Genomic DNA, 24,581 nt, shown 5'->3' on the forward strand with positions numbered 1-24,581 from the left:
CCCCAACCACCTTGGGCACATGTCCTCAGGATCTCCTGAGGATGTGTCATGAGCCATTGGTCACTCATATTTCGCTCAGAATAAATCTCTTTAGATAGTTTACAGAGTTTGACTCTTTTGTCAACATAAGCAAATACTACCCATTTTATATCAGGGACTTGAGCATCAGGGGCTTTTGGTATCCTCAAGAGGTCCTGGAGCAACTCCTCCACATATACCAAGGGAGGGCTATATTTGGTGTTCATCCCTGTTTCCTGACACAGAGCTCCTAAAACACTTAGAATCTCTAGACAGATAAGAGCATCTTTTGAGATAAGAGATAATGAATGACTGACAGCTGAGGGCTCCTAGATAGCTTCTGGATGAGAGTTGGTCACAGGAAAGACCAAGCCCAGATTAGAGAGTTGTGACCTTCAGCCCTACCTTCCAATGTCCAGGGAGAGGAGAAGAGCTGAAAGTTGACTTGATGACCAATAGTCAATGATGTAATCAATCATGCCATTGTAATAAGGCTTCCATAAAACCCAGAGGAGAGAGTTGAAGGGGAGGGCCTTCCAGATAGCTGAACACATGGAGATTCCTGGAGGGTGGCACCCCAGAGAGGGCATGGAAGCTCGGTGCCCCTCCCCATACCTTGCCCTGTGCATCTCTTCCCTCTGCCTGTTCATCTGTATCCTTTGTAATAACTTTAAAAAAAAAAATCATGCTGGATGCAGTGGCTCATGGCTGTAAACCCAGTACTTTGGTAGGCTGAGGCAAGTAGATCATATGAGGTCAGGAGTTCGAGATGAGCCTGGACAAAATGGTGAAACCCTGTCTCTACTAAAAATACAAAAATTAGCCGGGCGTGGTGGCTCACGCCTGTAATCCCAGCACTTTGGGAGGCCAAGGCCGCCTCACCTGAGGTCAGAAGTTCAAGACCAGCCTGACCAACATCGAGAAACCCCATCTCTACCAAAAATACAAAAAATTAGCTAGGCGTGGTGATGCATGCCTGTAATCCCAGCTACTCAGGATACTGAGGCAGGAGAATCACTTGAACCTGGGAGGCAGAGGGTGCGGTGAGCTGAGATCATGCCATTGCACTCTAGCCTGAGCAACAAGAGTGAAACTCCATCTCAAGGCCGGGCGCGGTGGCTCAAGCCTGTAATCCCAGCACTTTGGGAGGCCGAGACGGGCGGATCACGAGGTCAGGAGATCGAGACCATCCTGGCTAACACGGTGAAACCTCGTCTCTATTAAGAAATACGAAAAACTAGCCTGGCGAGGTGGCGGGCGCCTGTAGTCCCAGCTACTTGGGAGGCTGAGGCAGGAGAATGGCGTGAACCTGGAAGGCAGAGCTTGCAGTGAGCTGAGATCCGGCCACTGCACTCCAGCCTGGGTGACAGAGCGAGACTCCGTCTCAAAAAAAAAAAAAAAAAAAAAAGAAACTCCATCTCAAAATAAATAAATAAATAAATAAATACAAAACTTAGCTGGGCATGGTGGCAGGCACCTGTAATCCCAGCTACTTGGGAGGCTGAGGCACAAGAATCACCTGAACTCAAGAGGTGGAGACTGCAGTGAGCTGAGATCAAGCCACTTTACTCCAACCTGGGTAACAGAGTGAGAATCCATCTTAAATAATAATAATAATAATTTAAAAATCATTAGTTTATTTATTTATATTTAGTGATGAAGCCTCACTATGTTGCCCAGGCTGGCCTCAAACTCCTGGGCTCAAGTGATTCTCCCACCTCAGCCTCTCGAATAGCTAAGACTAAAGGTGCGTACATACCTGTGCCTTGCTTTGTAATATCCTTTATAAAATACTGGTAAACCTAAGTGTTTCCCTGAGTTTTGTGAGCACTCTAGCAAATGAATCAAACCCAAGGCCCGGGTTGTCAGAAGCACAGGTCACAGGCTGTGCTTTTGACTGACATCTCAAGTGGGGGGCTGTCTTGTAGGACTGAGCCCTTAACCTGTGGGATCTGGCAGTATCTCCAGGCAGATCGTGTCAGAATTCGACTGAATTAGAGGACATCGAGCTGGTGTCCCATGGAGAATCTACCTTGGCCAAATTGCTCGGTTGCTGTGTAGGGAGGAAACCTCACCCAGCTGGTATCTGAGTGTGGAGTTGGACATGTGAGAAGAGAAAGAATACTTCAGGTTTTTTTCCTCTGTCCCTTTCTACTCGATTACAAGACTTGATATTGTCAACCTAGGGAAGAAGCTGAGGCAAAACTAATACAAGTAGAGTTTATTTGGGCTAAACTTGAGGAGTGCAACCCAGGAGCATAGATTCATGTCCTGAATATACACTCCAATTAACAGGAATTACAAGTTTACAAGTTACAAGTTTAAGGCAATAGGGTCTGATACAAAGTGGTCTGTCAGGAATTCTCATTGGTTTACAGAAATAATATCAATTAATGATTTGCTATATACTGATTTTTAATTTTTAATTTTATTTTATTTTATTTTTGAGACGAGTCACTCTGTCATCCAGGCTGGAGTGCAGTGGTGTGATCTCAGCTCAGTGCAACCTCTGCCACCCAGGTTCAATCAATTCTCCTGTCTCAGCTTCCCTAGTAGCTGGGACTACAGGTGCATACCACCATACCTGGCTAATTGTTGTATTTTTAGTAGAGACAGGGTTTCACCATGTTGGCCAGGATAGTCTCAAACTCCTGACCTCAGGTGATCTGCCTGCCTCAGCCTCGCAAAGTGCTAGGATTACAGGCATGAGCTACAACACCTGGCCACATTTTAAATATTTTTTTGTAGAGATGAAGGGGGAGGGTCTCTCTGTTGCCCAGGCTGGTCTCAAACCCCTGGCCTCAAGCCATCCTCTCACCTTGGCTTGCCAAAGTGTGGGAATCACAGGAGTAAGCCACTGCACCCAGCCTTGGCTATACACTGTTAAGCTATAGGGTCCACAACCTATATAATCTTTAGGGCAGCATTATTATTAATAGGTTAATTTATGGCTACTTGTGACGATAGCAAGCAGTTTCAAGAGATGACTACATAGCTCAAAAGGAGGTAGTGGGACGTGATTGCTGTCTCATTTTAATGTCTAGGTCTGATAATTTAAAAGGATTCCCATTCCTCACGTAAAAGCTGTTTTTTCCATATGAATGAGTTCCTGCTCTAGAAAAAGGTAGAGGGCCCGGTCATGGTGGCTCATGCCTGTAATCCCAACACTTTAAGAGGCTGAGGACCGAGGATCACTTGAGGCCAGGAGCTTGAGGCAAACCTGGGTAACATAGCAAGACCTCATCTCTACAAAAAAAAAAAAAAAATTTTTTTTTTTTTCAGATGGAGTCTTGCTGTTGCCCAGCCTAAAGTGTAGTGGCAGGATCTTAGCTCACTGCAACCTATGCCTCCTGGGTTCAAGTGATTCTCCTGTCTCCTGAGTAGCTGGGATTACAGGCGCACACCACCACGCCTGGCTAATTTTTGTATTTTTAGTAGAGACAGGGTTTCACCATGTTGGACAGGCTGGTCTCCTGACCTCAGGTGATCTGTCTGACTCAGCCTCCCAAACTGCTGGAATTACAGGCGTGAGCCACCTCACCCAGCCAAAAAATTATTTTCTTTACTTAGGTGCAGTGGCACCCACCTGTAATCCCAGCTGGGGAGGCTGAGGTGGGAGGATTGCTTGAGCCCAGGAATTGGAGGCTGTAATGAGCTATGATTGTGCCTATAATTAGCCACTGCACTCCAGCTCAGGCAAGAGTGAAACTCTTTTTTTTTTTTTCTTTGGGAGACGAAATCTTGCTCTGTCACCCAGGCTGGAGTGCAGTGGCATGATCTCGGCCCACTGCAACTTCTGCCTCCCAGTTTCAGGTGATTCTCCTGCCTCAGCCTCCTGAGAAGCTGGGACTACAGGAGTCTGCCACCATGCCCGGGTAATTTTTTTTTTTTTTTTTTTGTATTTTTAGTAGAGACGGGGTTTCACCGTGTTAGCTAGGATGGTCTCGGTCTCCTGACCTTGTGATCTGACCGCCTCGGCCTCTCAGTGTTGGGATTACAGGTGTGAGCCACCTGTAATGGCTCACAAGCCATTTTTTGAAACAAGGTCTTGCTATGTTGCCCAGGCTGGTCTCTGAACTTCAGGCCTCAAGCAATCCTCTGGCCTTGTAATCCCAACCACCAAGACCTGATCTATTTTTATTTTTTCTTATTTTATTTATTTTGTTTTTGAGCCCCGGCTGGAGTGCAGTGGTGCAATCTTGGCTCATGGCAACCTCCACCTCTGGGGCTCAGGTCATCTTCCTACCTCATCCTTGAAAGCAGCTGGGACCACAGGTGTGAGCCACAACACTGGGCTAATTTTTAAATTTTTTTGTAGAGACAAGGTTTCACCATGTAGCCCAGGCTGGTCTCAAACTCCTGCGCCCAAGCACTCTGATCACTTCAGCCTCCAAATGTACTGGGATTACAGGTGTGATCCACAGCCTGGACGAAATTAATTTCTTTTTCTTTTTTTTTTTTTTTGAGACGGAGTCTTGCTCTGTCACCCAGGCTGGAGTGCAGTGGCGCCATCTCGGCTCGCTGCAAGCTCCACCTCCCGGGTTCACGCCATTCTCCTGCCTCAGCCTCCCGAGTAGCTGGGACTACAGGCGCCCACCACCACGTCCGGCTAATTTTTTGTATTTTTAGTAGAGACAGGGTTTCACCGTGTTAGCCAGGATGGTCTCGATCTCCTGACCTCGTGATCCACCCGCCTCGGCCTCCCAAAGTGCTGGGATTACAGGCGTGAGCCACCATGCCCGGCCTTCTTTTTTTTTTTTTTTTTTTTGAGACAGCGTCTTACTCTGTCGCCCAGGCAGGAGTGCAGTGGTGGTTCTCGGCTCACTACAACCTCTGCCTCAGCCTCCTGAGTAGCTGGGATTACAGGTGCCGGCCATTATGGCCGGCTTTTTGTTGTTGTTGTTTGTATTTTTAGTAGAGACAGGGTTTCACCATCTTGGCAAGCTGGTCTTGAACTCCTGACCTCATGATCCACCCGCCTAGGCCTCCCAAAGTGCTGGGATTACAGGCGTGAGCCACCGCACCTGGCCGAAATTAATTTTTTTTTTCTTTTTTTTTTTTTTTGAGACGGAGTCTCGCTGTGTCGCCCAGGCTGGAGTGCAGTGGCTGGATCTCAGCTCACTGCAAGCTCTGCCTCCCGGGTTTTTACGCCATTCTCCTGCCTCAGCCTGCCGAGTAGCCGGGACTACAGGCGCCCGCCACCTCGCCCGGCTAGTTTTTTGTATTTTTTAGTAGAGACGGGGTTTCACCGTGTTAGCCAGCATGGTCTCGAACTCCTGACCTCGTGATCCGCCCGTCTCGGCCTCCCAAAGTGCTGGGATTACAGGCTTGAGCCACCGCGCCCGGCCTAATTTTTTTTTTTCTTTTGAGATGGAGTCTTGCTCTGATACCAGGCTGCAGTGCAGTGGTGTGATCTCGGCTCACTGCAACCTCCACCTCCCAGGTTCAAGCGATTCTCCTGCCTCAGCCTCCCGAGTAAGCTGGAACTACAGGCACGCACCACCATGCCCAGCTAATTTTTTTTGTATTTTTAGTAGACACAGGGTTTCACCATGTTGTCCAGGATGGTCTCGATCTCTTGACCTCGTGATCTGCCCACCTCGGCCTCCCAAAGTGTTGGGATTACAGGCGTAAGCCACTGCACCTGGCCCAAAATTAATTTTTTAATGTAATTTTCTGAACCCAATATACTCAAAATATTATCAGTTCAACATACAATCAATATAGAAACAAATTATTCAGGCATTTTACATTATTTTTTTCATGCTAAGTCTTTGAAATATGGTGTGTATGTTAAACTTGTGACAGTTTGGACTGGCCACATTTGGAGTGCTCAATGTGCACCTGTAGCTGGCGGCTACTGTCTTAAGCCACTGTAGGCCTAAAGTTTCCCTCAAAAGTGAGACCAAATTCAACAGGTCTCCCTATCTCAGGCCTTGCCCTCCTTGGCCCATCCTGAAACTCCACTGGCTACTAGTTATCTTTCAAAAAAAACAACTCAAATCATGTCATCCCCCTGCTTAAAAGATCTCTGGGCTGGACGCGGTGACTCACGCCTGTAATCCCAGCACTTTGGGAGGCCGAGGCGGGTGGATCACGAGGTTAGGAGATCGACACCAACACCATCCTGGCTAACACGGTGAAATCCCATCTCTACTAAAAATACAAAAAATTAGCTGGGCGCAGTGGCGGGCGCCTGTAGTCCCAGCTACTCGGGAGGCTGAGGCAGGAGAATGGCGTGAACCCGGGAGGCAGAGCTTGCAGTGAGCCAAGATCGCGCCACTGCACTCCAGCCTTAAAAAAAAAAAAAAAAAAAAAAAATCTCTGATCTCTCCTGCCCTTCTAAGACAAAGTCCAAGCACTTTGGCATGATTTGAAAAACTCAATGACCTGACCCCAATTTCCTTTTTAAAAAATTATTATATATTTTTTAGAGATAGGGTCTCTGTCACTAAGGGTGGAGTGCAGTGGTGTGATCACACTCACTGGAGCCTCAAACTCCTGAGCTCAAGCATCCTCCAGCTCAGCTTCCTGAGTAGTGGGGATTACAGGTGCACCACCCAATTTCCCTTTTAAACTTTCTTCACCCTCTTCCCCACAACATGTGCCCACAATGCTAAGAACTTCTCAAACCCAACAAGCTTTTCCATCCTCGGTCCTTCTTGCATTTTTCTCTCTCCCCTTGAACATCCCTCCATCCACCATCCAAGGAGTACCTACTAAATCTCAGGCAGTGGGGTGGGCGTTGGACCCAATTCAGGAGTTATCGGGAAACCTCTTTGACAAACTCTTACCCCTCTCCTACGCCCTTCCCTCTCCCCCTACCCCCGCGCCCTAGCTCTAAATTTAACTCCCAGGACGCCGCTGGTTGGTTCACTCCTCCTCCCACACCCTGTCTAAAGGCCGGGAACAGAATTGTTAGCCCCACCATCCCCACCCCCATCAAGGTCAAGAAATTGAGGCGGGGGAGGGGGTGAGCATGACCACTCAATCCCCACTTTCTCATCTGAGGAACTAAGGCACGAAACAGGGAGTGCCGGAGGGTACACCGGGCCTGATGTACTAAGGCAGAAACCGGGCCTTCCTGCAGTGGGCCGGGTCAGCTCGGATCTCCGCGCGGTCCTGAGTCGCCGCCCCCAACCCAGCCAAGGATTAATTTAGGCGAGCTATCCCGCCCACCACCCCCACCCCCATCCCTGCCAACGTGGCGGGGAGGGACACAGGACAGAGGGGCAGTCGCTGCGGGGCGGCGCCGGCGCCCGTGCGGAAGAGCCCGTGAGCAGGCGTGAGTGGGTCGGGGGGCTGCGGGGGATCCCACGTGGAAGCAACGTCCTGGAGCTGGGTGGGGCTGCGGCGCGGACTACAAATCCCAGGGGCGTGGGCGGGAGAGGCGGAAGGGGCGTCCTGGGGCGGGGCGGGACGGGGCGAGGCTGAGCGGGACCCGGCTAGGCGGAGCGAGGCTGGAGGCGCGGGAGGGCAGCGAGAGGTTCGCTGGTGCAGCGCACAGGAGACCATGTCCGGGGGCAGCAGCTGCAGCCAAACCCCAAGTCGGGCCATCCCCGCCACTCGCCGGGTGGTGCTCGGCGACGGCGTGCAGCTCCCGCCCGGGGACTACAGCACGACCCCCGGCGGCACACTCTTCAGCACCACCCCGGGAGGTAGGCGCGGGCTTGGGGACGCAGCTGGCCGGCTCCTGGGCGGGCGGGAGGATCGGGAATCGCGGATTGGACCGGGTGTCCAGGCTCAAGGGCGCTGTGACTGGAAAGAACGGAGAAGGGGCATCGGGGAGATAGCAAGGGTCATGGAAGTGGCCGCCCGTCTGCCCTCTTGAGTGCGTCGTCCAGACCCAGGTTGCAAACTGCCCCGTTCGTTTCCTCTTTCTGTTAGGTGTCAGACAGCTGACACCTAACAAACACGCACTCTTCCAGGACTGCCACATGCCGAGCTGTGCTGCCCCTTGTGGGTGTTGGGGGCGCTCCCGAGGCAGGATAGGGCGGAGTCAGGGTGGCCCACGATCCAGGAGAGGCCTGGCCTGGTGTTTTTATGGGATGGGTATTATCTGTTGGGATAAATGATTCCTGCAGGGCCCTTTTTCCTTTCCGAAGCACCCCTAGTTTTGCGTTGGACACGCGCGCTCTGACGGAGGTTTGGATGTGGGGGTGCTCTCCTGCTCCAGCAGAGCCTCCCGGGCACCTGTGGCACGTTCCCCATTTTCGCGAGTGGGATCTCCGCGGGGGGGCCGGGCGCCACGGGCAGGGCTGTGCAGAAAAACACGTTCTTCTGTCCGGGGAGAGGAGGAGGCACCGTGTGACCTCCCTGGGAGAGGATGAGGAAGAGGAAGCTGAGCTGGCACGGGTGCGGGGGTGGGGGGGCAGCCTCAGGCTGCCCTCAGGAGCCTGGCATTCCCTCCCAGCCCCGCAACCCCAGCGCACAGACGCTGATGAAACCTACGCGCCTGTTTGCATGATGAAACAAATCCTCGTGGCTCTCCACTCCCCTCCCATCCTCGTACTGCCCCCACCCCTTTGACTTCTCTCCCTTCAATCTCCTCCACGCTGCTTTCCAAACTACTCGAAAACGCGACAGATCCTGGCGCTTCACTCGGTGGCGGGCAGGGGCCACATGCTTATTTTCTCAGGCAGCTGTCCTACCAGCAGCATGCACGGCCGGATCCGAGGTCCTCAGCTATTTGATCCAAAACATACACTGTTAGAACGGTTAGGGATCTTGTCCAGCCCTGCCGCCTTATTCTACAGAGCCGGGCATTGAGGCCCCAGAGCTTGAACACGTGTCTATTGCCCATTGTCACACCGTTTTCCCAGATTGGACAAGAAATAGCAACCAGGCAGAGAAGGGAGGAATGCTTCGTTTTCTATTAGAAATGAGCCAAGGAAAAGCTCGCAGGGGCTCTTATTGCCACTCCCGACTCATCCTCTTTCCCTTGCTGGGTCTTTTGTAGTTCATGCTGTTCTCCTTTGTCCCTGTCACAATGGTCTACCAGGACAATTCCTGACAATTTTGGACTTCTTTCAACTGAGGGTGTAAGTGTCTGCTGGATTTGTTCAGGGTGGGCCCTGAGGCTGGCCTGAAGGCACAGGTAGCCCTTTTTTGCGCCTTTTATTGCTGGATTGTTGGGTCAAATTGGAAGCCACAGATACTGTTTATAGGCACTTCTGGCACGGGTACCAAGGTTCACACCTGTAATCTCAGCATTTTGGGGAGTCGAGGCAGGAGAATTGCTTGAGGCCAGGAGTTCAAGACCAGCCTGGGCAACATAGTGAGACTCCATCTCTACAAAAAAAAAAAAAAAAGATGTCCTAGCTATTACAGAGGCTGCGGCCAGAGGGTCGCTTGAGCCCAGGAGTTGGAGGCTGTAGTGAGCTATGATTGACCACTGCATTCCAGCCTGGGTGACAGAGCGAGACCCTGTCTCTAAAATAAATAATAAACATAAAATATATGAACTTTGAATCCACTTTTCACTTTGGGTTGGGAAGTGGGGAGTAGGCAGGGGGCTGACAGACCACAGCAAATCCCCCTCCTTTTGAAGGTCTTTTTTTTTTTTTTTTTTTTTTTTTTTTTTTTTTTTTTTTTTGAGACGGAGTCTCGCTCTGTCACCCAGGCTGGAGTGCAGTGGCCGGATCTCAGCTCACTGCAAGCTCCGCCTCCCGGGTTCACGCCATTCTCCTGCCTCAGCCTCCCGAGTAGCTGGGACTACAGGCGCCTGCCACCTCGCCCGGCTAAGTTTTTGTATTTTTAGTAGAGACGGGGTTTCACTGTGTTACCCAGGATGGTCTCGATCTCCTGACCTCGTGATCCGCCCGTCTCGGCCTCCCAAAGTGCTGGGATTACAGGCTTGAGCCACCGCGCCCGGCCGAAGGTCTTTAACAGTAGGGGGAGTGGGGAAGGGGCTTCTGCATCAGGGCATAGCATGTTTCTGAGATCACTGGAAGAAGCTAGCAGTGCCAGGAGCCTAAAGCCAGCTCACTCTTTGGGTCATCCAGGTACAGCTCACAGTCCCTAAGCCAGGGAAACCCGGCTTACTTCCACTAAAGTCAAGCAAGCCTGGTCGGCCTCGATTAGCCAAGGTGTGAACTCTTCCTCCAAAGCCCACCTCAGCCCACCTCTGCTAGGGCAGAGAAGCTGAAATGGTCACATCGCAGGACCCTTTTGCTCCAGAGCAGAATACTGCGTCTCAACCTTCCAGGTGCTTGAGGATAACTGGGGGCTTCATTTAAGTGCATATTCTGATTCTGTAGGTGGGGGTGGGGACTAGATTCAGCATTTCTTTCTTTTTTCTTTCTTTCTTTTTTTTTTTTTTTTTTTGAGAAGGGTCTCACTCTGTCACCTGGGCTGGAGTGCAATGGCATGATCTCAGCTCACAGCAACCTCCACCTCCCGGGGTCAAGCGATCCTCCCACCTCAGCCTCCCCAATAGCTGGGACAACAGGCACACGCCACTCATGCCCAGCTAATTTTTGTATTTTTTGGCAGAGACGGGGATTTCACCGTGTTGGCCAGGCTGGTCTCAAACTCCTGACCTCAAGTGATCTGCCTGCCTCGGCCTTCCAGAGTGCTGGGATTACAGGCATGAGTCACCATGCCCAGCCTAGATTCATCATTTCTAACTAGCTCTCAGTGATTGGTGCATATACCACACTCTGAGTACTCAGGAATTAGTGGAACGTAACTTCCCTCACCTTTCAGATCTCTGGAGTCTGGCGGAAAAAAAAAAAAAAATGATGACTCCATCCAGGTAAACCTTGAGGTTGGGCTCAGCATCTGTCTCTAAATCATGGTGTGGAGAGTCAGGCTTTTGATAGAGTGTCTGTATGGCTGTCTGCACCTGCTTACTTATAGGGACTGTCAGCTTCTCAGGAAAAACCACTGGAGTAAGTGCCCACCAGTCACTCCTGCTGGGAATGGCCATCAAGTGATCGTCCCTGGAGGGAAAGAAGCAGAGTTGGGTTGCGCTATCTCCGTTCCTGTGACTGCAGTTTGCTTTCCTTTTTTTTTTTTTTTTTTTTTCCTGAGACAGGGTCTCACTGTGTCACCCAGGCTGGAGTACAGTAACATGAACATAGCTCACTGCAGTCTCAAACTCCTGGGCTCAAGTGATCCTCCTGCCTCAGCCTTGCAAGTAGCTGGGACTATAGGCACGTGCCCCCATACCCTGCTAAGTTTTTGATTTTTTTGTAGAGGCAGGGTCTCTCTGTATTGCCCAGGCTGGCCTCAGACTCCTGGGTTCAAGCAATCCTCCCACCTCAGCCTCCCAAACTGCTGGGATTATAGGCATGAGTCACCTCACCCGGCCTCCAGTTTGCTTTCCATGGTCATTAACCATTTGTACACTGAGGCTCTGCTGAGGTTAGCTGTCCGGAGTACTTAAGAGAATTTTGCTGAAGGGAGTGTCATGTATGAATATTTGAGTCTTTGGAGTCTTAGAAATATCCAGCAACACCATAAACAACCCATTAGCCAGCAGAACCTTTGAGTGGATCAGAAAGAAACTTTCCCTTATCGATCTCCACATTCCCAGCTCCGTGTTGCATGTTTGACTCTGAAGCCTACATACAGGCTTGGGTGGCAGTTATGCCAAAGACTCGTACCTGGATAAGGTGAATCCGAGGTGAGCAGGTAGAGCTGCAGGTGTTAATGGCACCCTGTTTGGTTAAGCAAACAAGGTCTGTGCCTGGGAAGCTTACCTTGGAGCAGCTCCCAAGTCTTTGGACATGAAAGAGGCGGTGCTGGGAAGAGGGGGGACGTAGGCTAGGCATCGAAGCCAGAGCACAGCCCATGTCCTGAGGCCTTAGTCACATAGAGGGAAGAAGTTATTATTAAGGATGGGTTAAAAGAGCTTGGACATTAATGCAGTGAGGGAGAAACAATGGACCCTCTTCTCACATTTACCTGAGCTTCCTTTTAAAGTGTTTGAAGGAGCCAGGTGCAGTGGCTCGCACCTGTAATCCCAGCTACTAGGAAGGCTGAAGCAGGAAAATTACTCAAGGCCAGGAGTTCAAGACCAGCCTGAGCAACATAATGAGACTGTAGGTATAAATTAAATAAATAAAATTTTTAAAGTGTTGGAAGCATTCCACACTGTGTCCCTTATTAAAGATTTGGTGGGGGGGGGTTCCTGATGTAGAGCACCCCGGACTCCTTCCAATCCCCAGACTCCTTTTTATTGTTGTTGTTGTTATTATTATTATTATTTTGAAATAGAGGTTCGCTCTTATTACCCAGGCTGGAGCGTAGGTTGCAGTGGTGCGATCTTGGCTCACTGCAACCTGCGCCTCCTGGGTTCAAGCGATTCTCCTGCCTCAGCCTCCCAAGTAGCTGGGATTACAGGCATTTGCCACCACACATGGCTAATTTTTGTATTTTTTTTTTTTTTTTGAGGCGGAGTCTCACTCTGTCGCCCAGGCTGGAGTGCAGTGGCGCGATCTCGGCTCACTGCAAGCTCCGCCTCCCAGGTTCCCGTCATTCTCCTGCCTCAGCCTCCCGAGTAGCTGGGACTACAGGCGCCGCCACCACGCCCGGCTAATTTTTTTGTATTTTTAGTAGAGACGGGGTTTCATTGTGTTAGCCAGGATGGTCTCGATCTCCTGACCTCGTGATCCGCCCGTCTCGGCCTCCCAAAGTGCTGGGATTACAGGCTTGAGCCACCGCGCCCGGCCAATTTTTGTATTTTTATTAGAGACAGGGTTTCATCTTGTTAGTCAGGCTGGTCTCAAACTCCTGACCTCAGGTGATCCACCCGCCTCGGCCTCCCAAAGTGCTAGAATTATAGGCATGAGCCACCACACTCAGCCTTATTATTATTATTATTTTTAATTTTAATTTTATTTTTGAGGCAGTCTCATTCTGTCATCCAGGCTAGAGTGCAGTGGCGTGATCTCAGCTCACTGCAACCTGTGCCTGCCAGGTTCAGGCTGATTCTCCTGCCTCAGTCTCCCTGGTAGCTGGGATGACAGGCACATGCCACCATGCCCAGCTAATTATTTATTTATTTATTTATTATTTGTTTGTTCCTTGAGATGGAGTCTTGCTCTGTCGCCCAGGCTGGAGTGCAATGATGCGATCTTGGCTCACTGCAACTTCCGCTTCCTGGGTTCAAGCAATTCTCCTGCCTCAGCCTCCCAACTATCTGGGTTTACAGGTGTGCTACCACACCTGGCTAATTTTTTGCATTTTTAGTAGAACCGGGGTTTCACCACGTTGGCCAGGCTGGTCTCGAACTCCTGACCTCGTGATCCACCCGCCTCGGCCTCCCAAAGTGCTGAGATTATTTTATTTTATTTTTGAGGCAGAGTCTCATTCTGTCACCAGGCTGGAGTGCAGTGGCACTATCTCGGCTCACTGCAGCTTCCACCTCCTGGGTTCAAGCAATTCTCCTGCCTCGGCCTCCCGAGTAGCTGGGACCACACACCAAGCTATTTATTTTTGTAGAGACAGGGTCATGCTTTGTTTCTGAGTCTGACCCTCTAGTTTTTTTATTATTTGAAAGGAGAGGCCAGGTGTGATGGCTCACACCTGTAATCCCAACACTTTGGGACGCCGAGCAGATCTCCTGAGGTCAGAAGTTCAAGACCAGCTTGGCCAACATGGTGAAACCCCATCTCTACTAAAAAAAACAACAAAAAAAATTAGCCGGCCCTGGCGTGGGCGCCTGTAATCCCAGCTATTCAGGAGGCTAAGGCATGAGACTCACTCGAATGATTCTGGGTGACAAGAGTGAAACTCTGTCTCAAAAAAAAAAAACAAGAGAGAGAGAGTTTGATTTTTTTTTTTTCTTCCTAAAAAAGCAAAAAAGTCCTTCATTGCCAAATCTGAGGAAAAAGGGTCAGTAGAGCAGTACTGTATTTATCCATTGACATAAAGTAGCGAGGAGTTTTCTCATATAGACCTTTATTTTGATGTTCTGGAAGATGCATTAGGAAGGCACAGCAATATTGTTTCTTTCTTTTTTTTTTTTTTTTAATTTGAGACAGGGTCTCACTTTGTCACCCAGGCTGGAGTGCAGTTGCAGCCTCACCCTCCTGCACTCAAGCGATCCTCCCATCTCAGCCTGCCAAGTAGCTGGGACTACAGGCGTGCACCACCATGCCCGGCTAATTTTTGTATTTTTTGGTAGAGCTAGGATTTCGCCATGTTGCCCAGGCTGATCTCAAACTCCTGAACTCAAGTAATCCACCTGCCTTGGCCTCCCAAAGTTCTGGGATAGAGGCATGCTCCACTGTGCCTGGCCTGGGAAGGCACAGCAATATTGAAAAAAAAAGGAATATTGCTTTCCAAGGTGAGTTTTTGAAGAAAACATGTTCAGTTTGCACATACATTCTTGCCTGTGCCAACAAACCCATGAAAAACCTGTTTCTTTCTTGTCTGACTTAGACCCATGCCTGGGGTCTCTCTCCACTATGATTCATAGTGAATGAATCACACTTATTTGTTTACGTGTTTGTTCCCTAGGTTAGCCAGGAAATTTTTTCAGAGCAGTCTTACTCATCTTTGTATTCACATGACCTAATGCCAGGTCTAATGTCCGGAAGGTGAAGAGTTGAAAAGAATGCTGGAATGAAAGTGTTCCCCTCAGGATAACCTAATTCTCTTATTTTATTTATTTATTTATTTTTAGACGGAGTCTTGCTCTGTCGCCCAGGCTGGAGTGTAGTGGCGTGATCTCAGCTCACTGCAATCAACTCCCTGGTTCAAGTGATTCTCCTGCCTCACTTCCTGAGTAGCTGGAATTACAAGCACACGCCACCACGCCCAGCTAATTTTTGTATTTTTAGTGGAGACGGGATTTCACCATGTTGGCCAGGCTGGTCTCGATCTCCTGACCTTGTGATCCGCCCGCCTCGACCTCCCAGAGTGCTGGGATTCCAGGCGTGAGCCTCCGCGCCTGGTCAGGATAACCTAGTTTTCTTACCATCAGGCCTCGGTCTCCGCTGGCTTAATGATGATGTTTAAATTTCCTTTTCTGTCCTTTCAGTTGCAGGGTCTAAGTGTTTATCTCAGAATGTCCCAGGGGCAGAAACTTTCTCTGTTTTGATGTTGTTGTTGTCTGTTTTTTGTTTGTTTGTTTGTTTTATGAGATAAAGTCTTACACTGTTGCAGGTTGGAGTACAGTGGCATGATCATGGCTCACTGCAGCCTCGACCCCCTGAGCTCAGGTGATCCTTTTGCCTCAGCCTCCCCAGTAGCTGGGACTACAGGCACACGCCACCAAGCCTGGCTAATCTTTAAATATGTAGTAGAGACAGAGTTTTGTCATGTTGCCCAGGCTAGTCTGGAACTCCTGGGCTCAAGAGATCCACCGCCTCAGCCTCCCAAAATACTGGGATTACATGCATGAACCACTGGACCGGCCAGAGAATAACTTTCTCTGAACCCTCCTACTTACCCTCATACAGATGATCCCCGATTATGATGGTGCGACTACAATTTTTGACCTTACGATGGTGTGAAAGTGATATGTGTTCAGTAGGAATTGTACTTTTTAAAATTGTTTTTAAGACAGAGTCTTGTTCTATTACCCATGTTGGAGTACACAGGCATGATTTCGGCTCACTGCAATCTCCGTCTCTCAGGCTCAAGCAATCCTCCCACCCCAGCCTCCCAAGTAGCTGGGACTACAGGTGTGTGCCACCATGCCCAGCCTAGAAATTGTACATTGAGTTGCGAATTTTGATCTGTTTCTGGGCCAGCAATATGAGGTACATACTCTCAAGACGCTCAGCCGCATCAGTGAGCTGCAGCTCCCATTTAGCCCCACAAACATGAGGACAAATGGCCAGTCACAAGCTTGTCTAACCCAAGGCCCTCGAGCAACATGCACCCTGGACAGCTTTGAATGAGGCCCAGTACAAGTCCGTAAACTTCCTTAAAACATTATGAAATTTCTTTTTTTTTTTTTTTTTTTTAAAGCTCAGCTGGAGTGCAATGGCGCAATCTCGGCTCACTGCACCTCCGCCTCCTGGGTTCAAGTGATTCTTCTGCCTCAGCCTCCCAAGTAGCTGGGATTACAGGCATGCGCAACCACGCCCAGCTAATTTTGTATTTTTAGTAGAGACGGTGTTTCTCCATGTTGGTTAGGCTGGTCTCGAACTCCCGGCCTCAGGTGATCTGCCCGCCTCGTCCTCCCAAAGTACTGGGATTACAGGCGTGAGCCACCGCGCCCAGCCAGTGTTAGTGTATTTTATGTGTTGTCCAAGACAATTCTTCTTCCAATGTGGCCCAGGGAAGCCAGAACATTGGACAGCCCGCTATAGAGTCTATAGTGTGCTGTGTTGCCAGATATTTTGTCCAACTGTAGGCTAATATAAGTGTTCTGAGCACATTTAAGGTAGGGAAGGCTAAGCTATAATGTTCAGTTGGTTACGTGTACTACATGCTTTTTTTTTTTTTTTGAGACAGAGTGTCACTCTGTCACCCAGGCTGGAGTGCAGTGGTGCAATCTCTGCTCACTGCAACCTCTGTCTCCCAGGTTTATGCCATTCTCCTGCCTCAGCCTCCCGAGTAGCTGGGACTACAGGTGCCCACCACCTCGCCCAGCTAGTTTTTTGTATTTTTTAGTAGAGATGGGGTTTCATCATGTTGGTCAGGCTGGTCTCGAACTCCTGACCTCAAGTGATCTGCCCGCCTCGGCCTCCCAAAGTGCTGGAATTATAGGCGTGAGCTACCGCTCCTGGCCCTAAATGCATTTTTGACTTATGATATTTTCTATGTATGGTGGATTTATTGGGACATACTTCATTTTAAGTCGAGGAACATTTGTATTAAACAGTATTGATGATATTACTTTTCCCAGTATTACTGAACAGGGAGTGGATGTGACCTCTTCTTTTAAAAAAAAAAAAAAAAACTTTTTACAGATAGGGCCTCACCTCTGTGGCCCAGACTGGAGTGCCTATGGGCTGAAGTGCAGTGGCGCGATCACTGCTCACTAACTTCGAGCTCCTCGACTCAAGCAGTCTTCCTGCCTCAGCTTCCCGAGTAGCTGGGACCACAGGCACACGCTACCACACCTGGCTAATTTTTATTTTTTGTAGAGATGAGGTCTGTCTATGTTGCCCAGGCTGGTCTTGAACTCGTGGCCTCAAGCACTCATCCTGCCTCAACCTCCCAAAGCATTGGGATTACAGATGTGAGCCACTGCACCTGGTGACTTTTTCTTATACTGAACAAGTCAGTATTGGAGTCAGGGTCTCAGACACTGGGACTGATGCTCTTTATTTACCTGTTTGCATCCAGCATTGCTGACAAGGCAAGAGTAGGTAACTGCTGCCCACTGGCATTTGGGCATGGGCAGCAAAGGGCGCCTTGTAATCTAATGGTTATGCCCATGAAAGCTCATTAAGAGAGCTCAGATACTAGGCCCAGAGGATCAGGGCTTCTTAACTGCCTAGGGAGACTTGGTGGAAATGGTTGTATCGGTTAGCTACTGAGTCTTGCTCTGTCGCCCAGGCTGGAGTGCAGTGTATAACAAGCCATCCCCAAACAGTAACTAAGTAGCAGCGATTTGTTATTGCTCTCTATCCTTTGGGTTGGTTGGATTATTTGCAGATCTTGCTGAGCTTATTCGTATTGCTGCATACAGTTGATGGCTAGATTGTCCTGGGGTGGAAGCTCCAAGATGGTCTTACCCATACATCTGGGGCATTGCTGGGGACAGCTGGAAGCCTGGGAGTTCTCTCTATCCTCTTGGTCTCCCAACATTCCGATCACTCAGTAGTCTAGCTTGAGTTTTATTTACATGATAGTTTCCAAGGCCACTTAAGGCCTAGGCTCAGAAGTCCCATAACATCACTTACCACGTATTCTATTGGTCAAAGCAAGTCACAGGGCCAGTCCAGATTCAGGAAAAGGAGAAAAAAATGCCTTTTGTTGTTGTTGTTGTTGTTGTTGTTGTTGTTGTTGTTTTAAGATGGAGTCTCCCTCTGTTGCCTAATTAGCTGGGATTACAAGCATGCACCACCATGCCCAGCTAATTTTTGTATTTTCAGTAGAGACAGGGTTTTACCATGTTGCCCAGGCTGGTCTTGAACTCCTGAGCTCAAGTGATCCACCTGCCTTGGCGTCCCAAAGTGCTGGGATTACAGGCATGAGCCATTGCGCCTGGCCTTTTTTGTTTGCTTGTTTGTTTGACAGAATCTGGCTCTGTTGCCCAGGCCAGAGTGCAGTGGCACGATCTCAGCTCACTGCAACCTCCACCTCCCGGGTTCAAGTGATTCTCTTGCCTCAGCCTCCCAAGTAGTGGGGATTACAGGCGCCTGCCACCACTCCTGGCTAATTTTTGTATTTTTAGTAGAGATGGGGTTTCGCCATGTTGGCCAGGCTGGTCTCGAACTTCTAACCTCAGGCAATCTGCCTACCTTGGCTTCCCAAAGCACTGGGATTACAGGCGTGAGCCACGACGCCTGGCAGGAAATACATGCCTTTTAATGAGAGAAGCTACATGTGCAACAGGAATGGGAGGTGTGGCAGGAGCCACATTTTCGAATAATCCTCCATGAGGGCCAGACCTCAAAGCATGGGTCTTAGAGGGAAGGTGCTGCCCATACTGATGTGTGGCCAGCAGAGCCAGGACCAGGTACAGAAGCCGAGTGGAATCACAACCCTGTGAATCAGGGTTAAAGAACAAAGGAAACCTTCCTGAAGGTACTGACTCATAGATCCCATACCCTGTTCTCACAGCCTTATGAGCACCTCCACAAAGCAAACCACACAAGATCGGGTGCAGTAACTCATGCCTGTAATCCCAGCACTGTGGGAAGCCAAGGCGGGTGGATTGCTTGAGGCCAGGAGTTCGAAACCAGCTTGGGCAAATAGTGAGACCATGTCTTTACAAAAAAATTTAAAAACTAGCCAGGTGTAGTGGCGTGCACCTGGAGTCCTAGTTACTCGGGAAGCTGAGGTAGGAGGATCTCTGGAGCCCAGGAATTTGAGGTTACGGTGAGCTGTGATCATGCCACTGCACTCCAGCCTATGTAACAGAGTAAGACCCTGTTCCAAAAAAAAAAAAAAAAAAAAAAAAAAAAGCAAACCACATAGGTGGCCATGATGCTAGACCACTAAGCAATATATTACTCTTTGTGTTGTGCCTTCATTGCAGGCCACCACCCAAGCCATCTCCTCTTCCCGCTCCAAGCGTCCTGCAGGCCAGGCTTTGGCAACACTCTTCAGGGGAGCCCACACCTGCCCTGCCGGACCCAGCACTCCCTGCAATAGGATGGACTCATTTGTCTGTGCCCAGCAGTACAAAACCAGGCAGGAATGAGAATAGCAGAGGGTGCAGTCGGGCTCAGTACTCCCTTTGGTTTGGAAGTGGACAATGTGGAGGTGTCTTGCCTTAAGGAGTGTGTGTGTGAGTGTGTGGTGTAAACAGATTTCTCTCTTCTGCCCTTCTGAACACAAGGGTAGAGCGGGCCTGCATTAGTTTACTATGGCTGCCATAACAAAATAGCACAGATTGGGTGCTTTAAACAAAATGAATTCTCTCCCAGTTCTGGAGGCTGGAAGTCCAAGATCAAAGTGCCAGCAGGGCTGGGTTCTGAGGCCCTTCTCCTTGGCTTGCAGATGGCCACCTTCTCCCTGTGTCTGCACATGGGCCTTCCTCTGTCTGCATCCAAATCTCTTCTCATAAGGACCCCAGTCAGATTGGATTAGGGCTCCACCCTAACAGCCTCATTTTAATTTAATCATCCCTTTAAAGACTTTATCTCCGAATACAGTTACATTCCGAGGTACTGGGGTTGGGCTTCAACATAAGAGTTTTGGGGGCAGGCCGAGCATGGTGGCTCATGCCTGTAATCCCAGCACTTTGGGAGGTCAAAGCAGGTGGATCACTTGAGGTCAGGAGTTCAAGACCAGCCTGGCCAAGATGGCAAAACTCTGTCTCTACTGAAAATACAAAAAATTACCCAGGCATGGTGGCGGGTACCTGTAATCTCAGCTACCAGGAGGAGGCTGAGGCAGGAGAATCTCTGGAACTGGGGAAGCAGAGGCTGCAGTGAGCTAAAATCATGCCACTAAACTCCAGTCTGGGTGACAGAGTGAGACCCCATCTCACACACACACACAAAAGTTTTTGGGAGAGATGCTATTCAACTATTCAGCTCTTAACAGGGCCGGTCCCCTTTCTAACTGGGACAGCAGGAACTGCTGTTTCTAATGGGAGGCATTTCAGAAGGGCATTCCCTATTGGTAATGAATTTCAGAGGCAGCTTTACCCATAGGGTACATTTGAAGTGTTTGGGAGGAGTTAAGGAAGGGGAGGAGCTTGGCCAGCAATCAGAATAATTAGCTCAGCTATTTTGTTCTGAAAGTCTCTGTCAAAGTCAATTTTCTTTTCTTTTTTTCTCTTTTTGTTTTTTGAGACGGAGGCTCGCTCTGTTGCCCAGGCTGAAGTATAGTGGTACGATATCAGCTCACTGCAACCTCCGCCTCCAAGGTTCAAGCGATTCTCCTGCCTCAGCCTCCTGAGTAGCTGGGACCACAGGTGCACACCACCACACCCGGCTAATTTTTGTATTTTTAGTAGAGATGGGGTTTCACTATGTTGGCCAGGCTGGTCTCGAACTCCTGACCTCAGGTGATCCACCTGCCTTGGCCTCCCGAAGTGCTGGGATTACAGGTGTGAACCACCGCACCCAGCCTGAAGCCAATTTTCAAAGAAACTGACTTATTCCCTCCCATGCCAGAGCCTCAGAGGGAGAGGCTGCCGATCGTCCCCATCTGGTATCCAGCAGCTTCATAAGACCCCTGGCCCCTGAGAAATGTTGGGATCTTGGTTCTCTTTGTGGAGGTGGGTGGTTGGGGGGCAGAGGTAAAGAAAAGTCTTGGACTGAGTGTGCTCTGCATCTCTCACCAAGACTTCCCCCCTGGCAGTTCTGTCCTGTTTGTTAAATAGACCATCCAGCCAGAAAAGCCACCCAGATACATGCGATTCCTCCCTGGACTGTGTGACGAGGAGGGAGGGAAGACCGAGATTCTGGCGTGTCGGCATATTTACCTCCAGGTTGACAGGGAGCTGCTGCTCAGACCTGGAGTTCAGATTGTCCGGGGTGTTTTGCTCACTGGCTGTTGGCTTGGATCTGAGCACAAGCATTTGAACCTCCCCCATCCCGGCCCTGTTGTGAAATGCTCTCCCTCTCCCTGGAATGGGAATAGCAGTTCTAGGAATTCCATCCTCGTACTCTCACTAAGCCTCACGTCCCCCCATCCAGGGGAAGAATGCTTCTGCCAAAGGAACCCCAGGGGAAAGTGAGGGCCATGCGCGGCTCAGTTTACAGAAGTCCTGTCCAGCCAGAGTATGGGCACTGGAGGGCTATGGGAAGCGCTCAAGGCAGGGAACATCCTGTTCTGACTAGCACCCAGAAGTCTAAGACCTCTTAATTTTTCCAGCTGAGAGTGTTAGCTAAGGGGTAGTAGCCTGGTCTGCCTTACTAATTTTATTTTATTTTGTTGAGACAGGGTCTCACTCTGTCACCCAGGCTGGAGTACAGTAGCATGATCCTAGCTCACTGCAGCCTCAAACTCCTGGGCTAAAGCGATCCTCCTGCCTCAGCCTCTGGAGTAGCTGGGACCATAGGCGCACGCCATCATGCCAGGCTACTTTTTAAATTTTTTTGTAGAGACGGGGGTCTCACTGTGTTGCCCAGTCTGATCTCAAGCTCCTGGCCTCAAGCAATCCTCATGCTTTGGCCTCCCAAAGCACTGTAATTGCAGGCATGATCCAGCCTTGCTAATTTAAGCAGTAGGAGGCATTTGGGATGGGAGTCAAGGTGGATTAGGTTGGCCTCTGGACGGCTGTGTAGGGACAGCGTTTCTGGGCTGCAGTTTCCTCTTCTGCAAGGTGAGGCTCCTGCGTGAGGAGTTGTAAGGGGGAATAACAGGCTGTGAGCACAGACCAGAGGGAATGACGGATGGCAACCACGATTGCTGTATGCACCTCGCCTGAAAATCTAAGCCTTCATTCATGCAGCACTCCAGTGCTCCTTGGCCTCCAAATATGCTTCCTGTTCCCGGCTCGTGACATCTTTCTTTGGTTGTGTGTGTTCTCCCAAGTGATTTTCTCTTTAACAACAATTATGTGAATGTCACTTTATTCTCATGCAAAGAATCTTGATGTTCTTTATTTTATTTAATCTTCACGATACTCTTCTGAGGTGTGGATTTTGTTATTCCCTCCCTCTTATAACTGAGAAATGAAAGTACAAGTTGGAGTTCAGGGACTGGTATGTGGCAAGCCCAGGTCTGAGGCCAGAACATCTGCCTCCAAGCACTATGCTATTTGTACATTAAGTACCTGCCAACAAGGAGATCCTAAAAATAAATGGCACATGCCTGGTGCTTTCAAAATAGTTTGAATGAGCCTAGTACAATGCCCTTGTTTTACAGATGAGGAAACTAGAACCTAAGGGAATGTCTCTATGGCTTTATTTACTGTAATCCCAGAAGTTTGGGAGGCCGAGGTGGGGGGATTGCTTGAGCCCACAAGTTCAAGACCAGCCAAGGCAATATGACAAAACCTTATCTACAAAAGAAAAAAAAAAAAGGCCAGGTGCGGTGGCTCACGCCTGTAATCCTAGCACTTTGGGAGGCTGAGACAGGCGAATCACGAGGTCAAGAGATCAAGACCATCCTGGCTAACACAGTGAAACCCCGTCTCTACTAAAAATACAAAAAAACTAGCCGGGCGAGGTGGCGGGCGCCTGTAGTCCCAACTACTCGGGAGGCTGAAGCAGGATAATGGCGTGAACCCGGGAGGCGGAGCTTGCAGTGAGCTGAGATCATGCCACTGCACTCCAGCCTGGGCGACAGAGCGAGACTCTGTCTCAAAAGAAAAAAAAAAAAAATTAGCTGGGCGGGGTGGTACATGCCTATAGTCCCAGCTACTTGAGAAGCTGAGGCAAGAGGATCACTTGAGCCCAGGAGGCAGAAGTTGCAGTAAGTCAAGGTTACAATATTATTCTCCAGCCTGGGCAACAGAGCGAGACTTTATCTCAAAAAATAATAATAATGATAATTAACAAAAAATATTTATTTACTTATTTTTAGAGACAGATCTTGTTCTGTCTCCCAGGCTACCATACCGTGGTAACATTGTAGTTCCCTGCAACCTTGAATTCTGGGTTCAAGCCATCCTCCTGCCTCAGCCTCCTGAGTAACTGGGACTGCAGACATGCACCACTACACCTGGCTAATTTTTTTATGTGTTTGTTTGAGACGGAGTCTTGCTGTCACCCAAGCTGGAGTGCAATGGGGCAATTTTGGCTCACTGCAACCTCTGCCTGGATTCAAGCAATTCTCCTGCCTCAGCCTCCCAAGTAACTGGGATTACAGGCGTCCGCCACCACGCCCAGCTAATTTTTGTATTTTTAATAGAGACAGGGTTTCATCATGTTGGTCAGGCTGGTCTCAAACTCCTGACCTCAAGTGATCCACCTGCCTTGGCCTCCCAATATGCTGGGATTACAGGCATGAGCCACCGCACCCGGCCTACCCCTGGCTAATTTTTAACTTCTTTTGTAGAGATGAGATCGTGATTTGTTATCCATGCTGGTCTTGAACCCCTCCGTTGCTTTATACATTGAAAGCAAACTGCTGTTACCACAAAGCATGCCTTGAAAACAAAATATCATTCCTATATTTGGTGCACATCTGGAGTTTAAAATCCCGAAGGATACTGGCTAGCAAATATGCTGAAGTTCATGATGGTTCTTGGTTTCCGTGGGCCTAAAAAGGAGGGAGGATGCCCTCACCCTGTCCCTTCCAAGTCTCTCTCCTGAGTTGCTGACCTGTCCTTTGATTTGTCCCTGCTTTGACCGATAATTGGTTGCTGGTATAGATGGCACTGAATAAATGGTGAAATATGTCACCGGGACCCTGCAGGTCATGATAATAACTAGAATTGTGTGGGGCTTCTATTGTGTCAGCCACTGTTCAAATCCACATGGTAACCCTGTGAAGTTGGCACTATCATCATCATCATCATCATTGTCATCGCCAATCTGGAGAAGCAGAAACTGAGGCACAAAGAGTTTAAGTCATAACTTGCCCAGAGTTGCGAGAGCTAGCAAGTGGAATGACAGAGCTGGGTTTCCAAAGGATTTCAGGTAGAATGAGCCTCAGTTATTGTCCCCAGATAGTTCAAGACCGAACCTTGAACTCTACCCCCCAGCAAGCGATGGGCTGGATCCCAGCTACACAAACGGTTTGAGGTGTAGGGGTGCTCCTCTCTTCTTTCCCTGCTCTGCTGGGAGGCAGGGTTCTGAGTTTCCCTGCTCTGCATCTCTGGGTTGGCAATCAAGGTCAGCCTCAGCTCACCTCCCTCACCCCTTGGGCACTGCAGAACTGGGGTGAGATGGATGTTTCTCTGGACCAGGGGTTTAGGGTCAGGCTGCTTGGAAGCAAGAAGATGGAGGACTTGGGATCTGTGTCCCTCAGTGGTCTCCACTTAAGGCCTGTCTGTGGACTTCATACACTTGGCTGTAATCACGTGTTTACAGGTCTTTCTCGACTAAATTAGATAAGGTTTAGATCTAAGTGCTTTCACTATA

The 24,581-nt window shown here is 49.4% G+C and overlaps 1 protein-coding gene across 1 annotated transcript in view; it reads left to right on the forward strand.

The window, feature by feature from the left end:
* The first annotated feature begins 7,469 nt into the window (after positions 1–7,469).
* The window catches only part of EIF4EBP1 (eukaryotic translation initiation factor 4E binding protein 1), a 30,191-nt gene continuing 13,079 nt past the window's right edge, over positions 7,470–24,581 (forward strand). The window contains exon 1 of the mRNA XM_005563062.4: positions 7,470–7,676. Within this exon, the coding sequence (XP_005563119.1) occupies positions 7,532–7,676 (145 nt within the window). The 5' untranslated portion in view covers positions 7,470–7,531. The remainder of the gene's footprint in view (positions 7,677–24,581) is intronic.

The sequence above is a fragment of the Macaca fascicularis genome, chromosome 8 (genome assembly GCF_037993035.2).
Source record: "Macaca fascicularis isolate 582-1 chromosome 8, T2T-MFA8v1.1".
Taxonomy (NCBI): domain Eukaryota; kingdom Metazoa; phylum Chordata; class Mammalia; order Primates; family Cercopithecidae; genus Macaca; species Macaca fascicularis.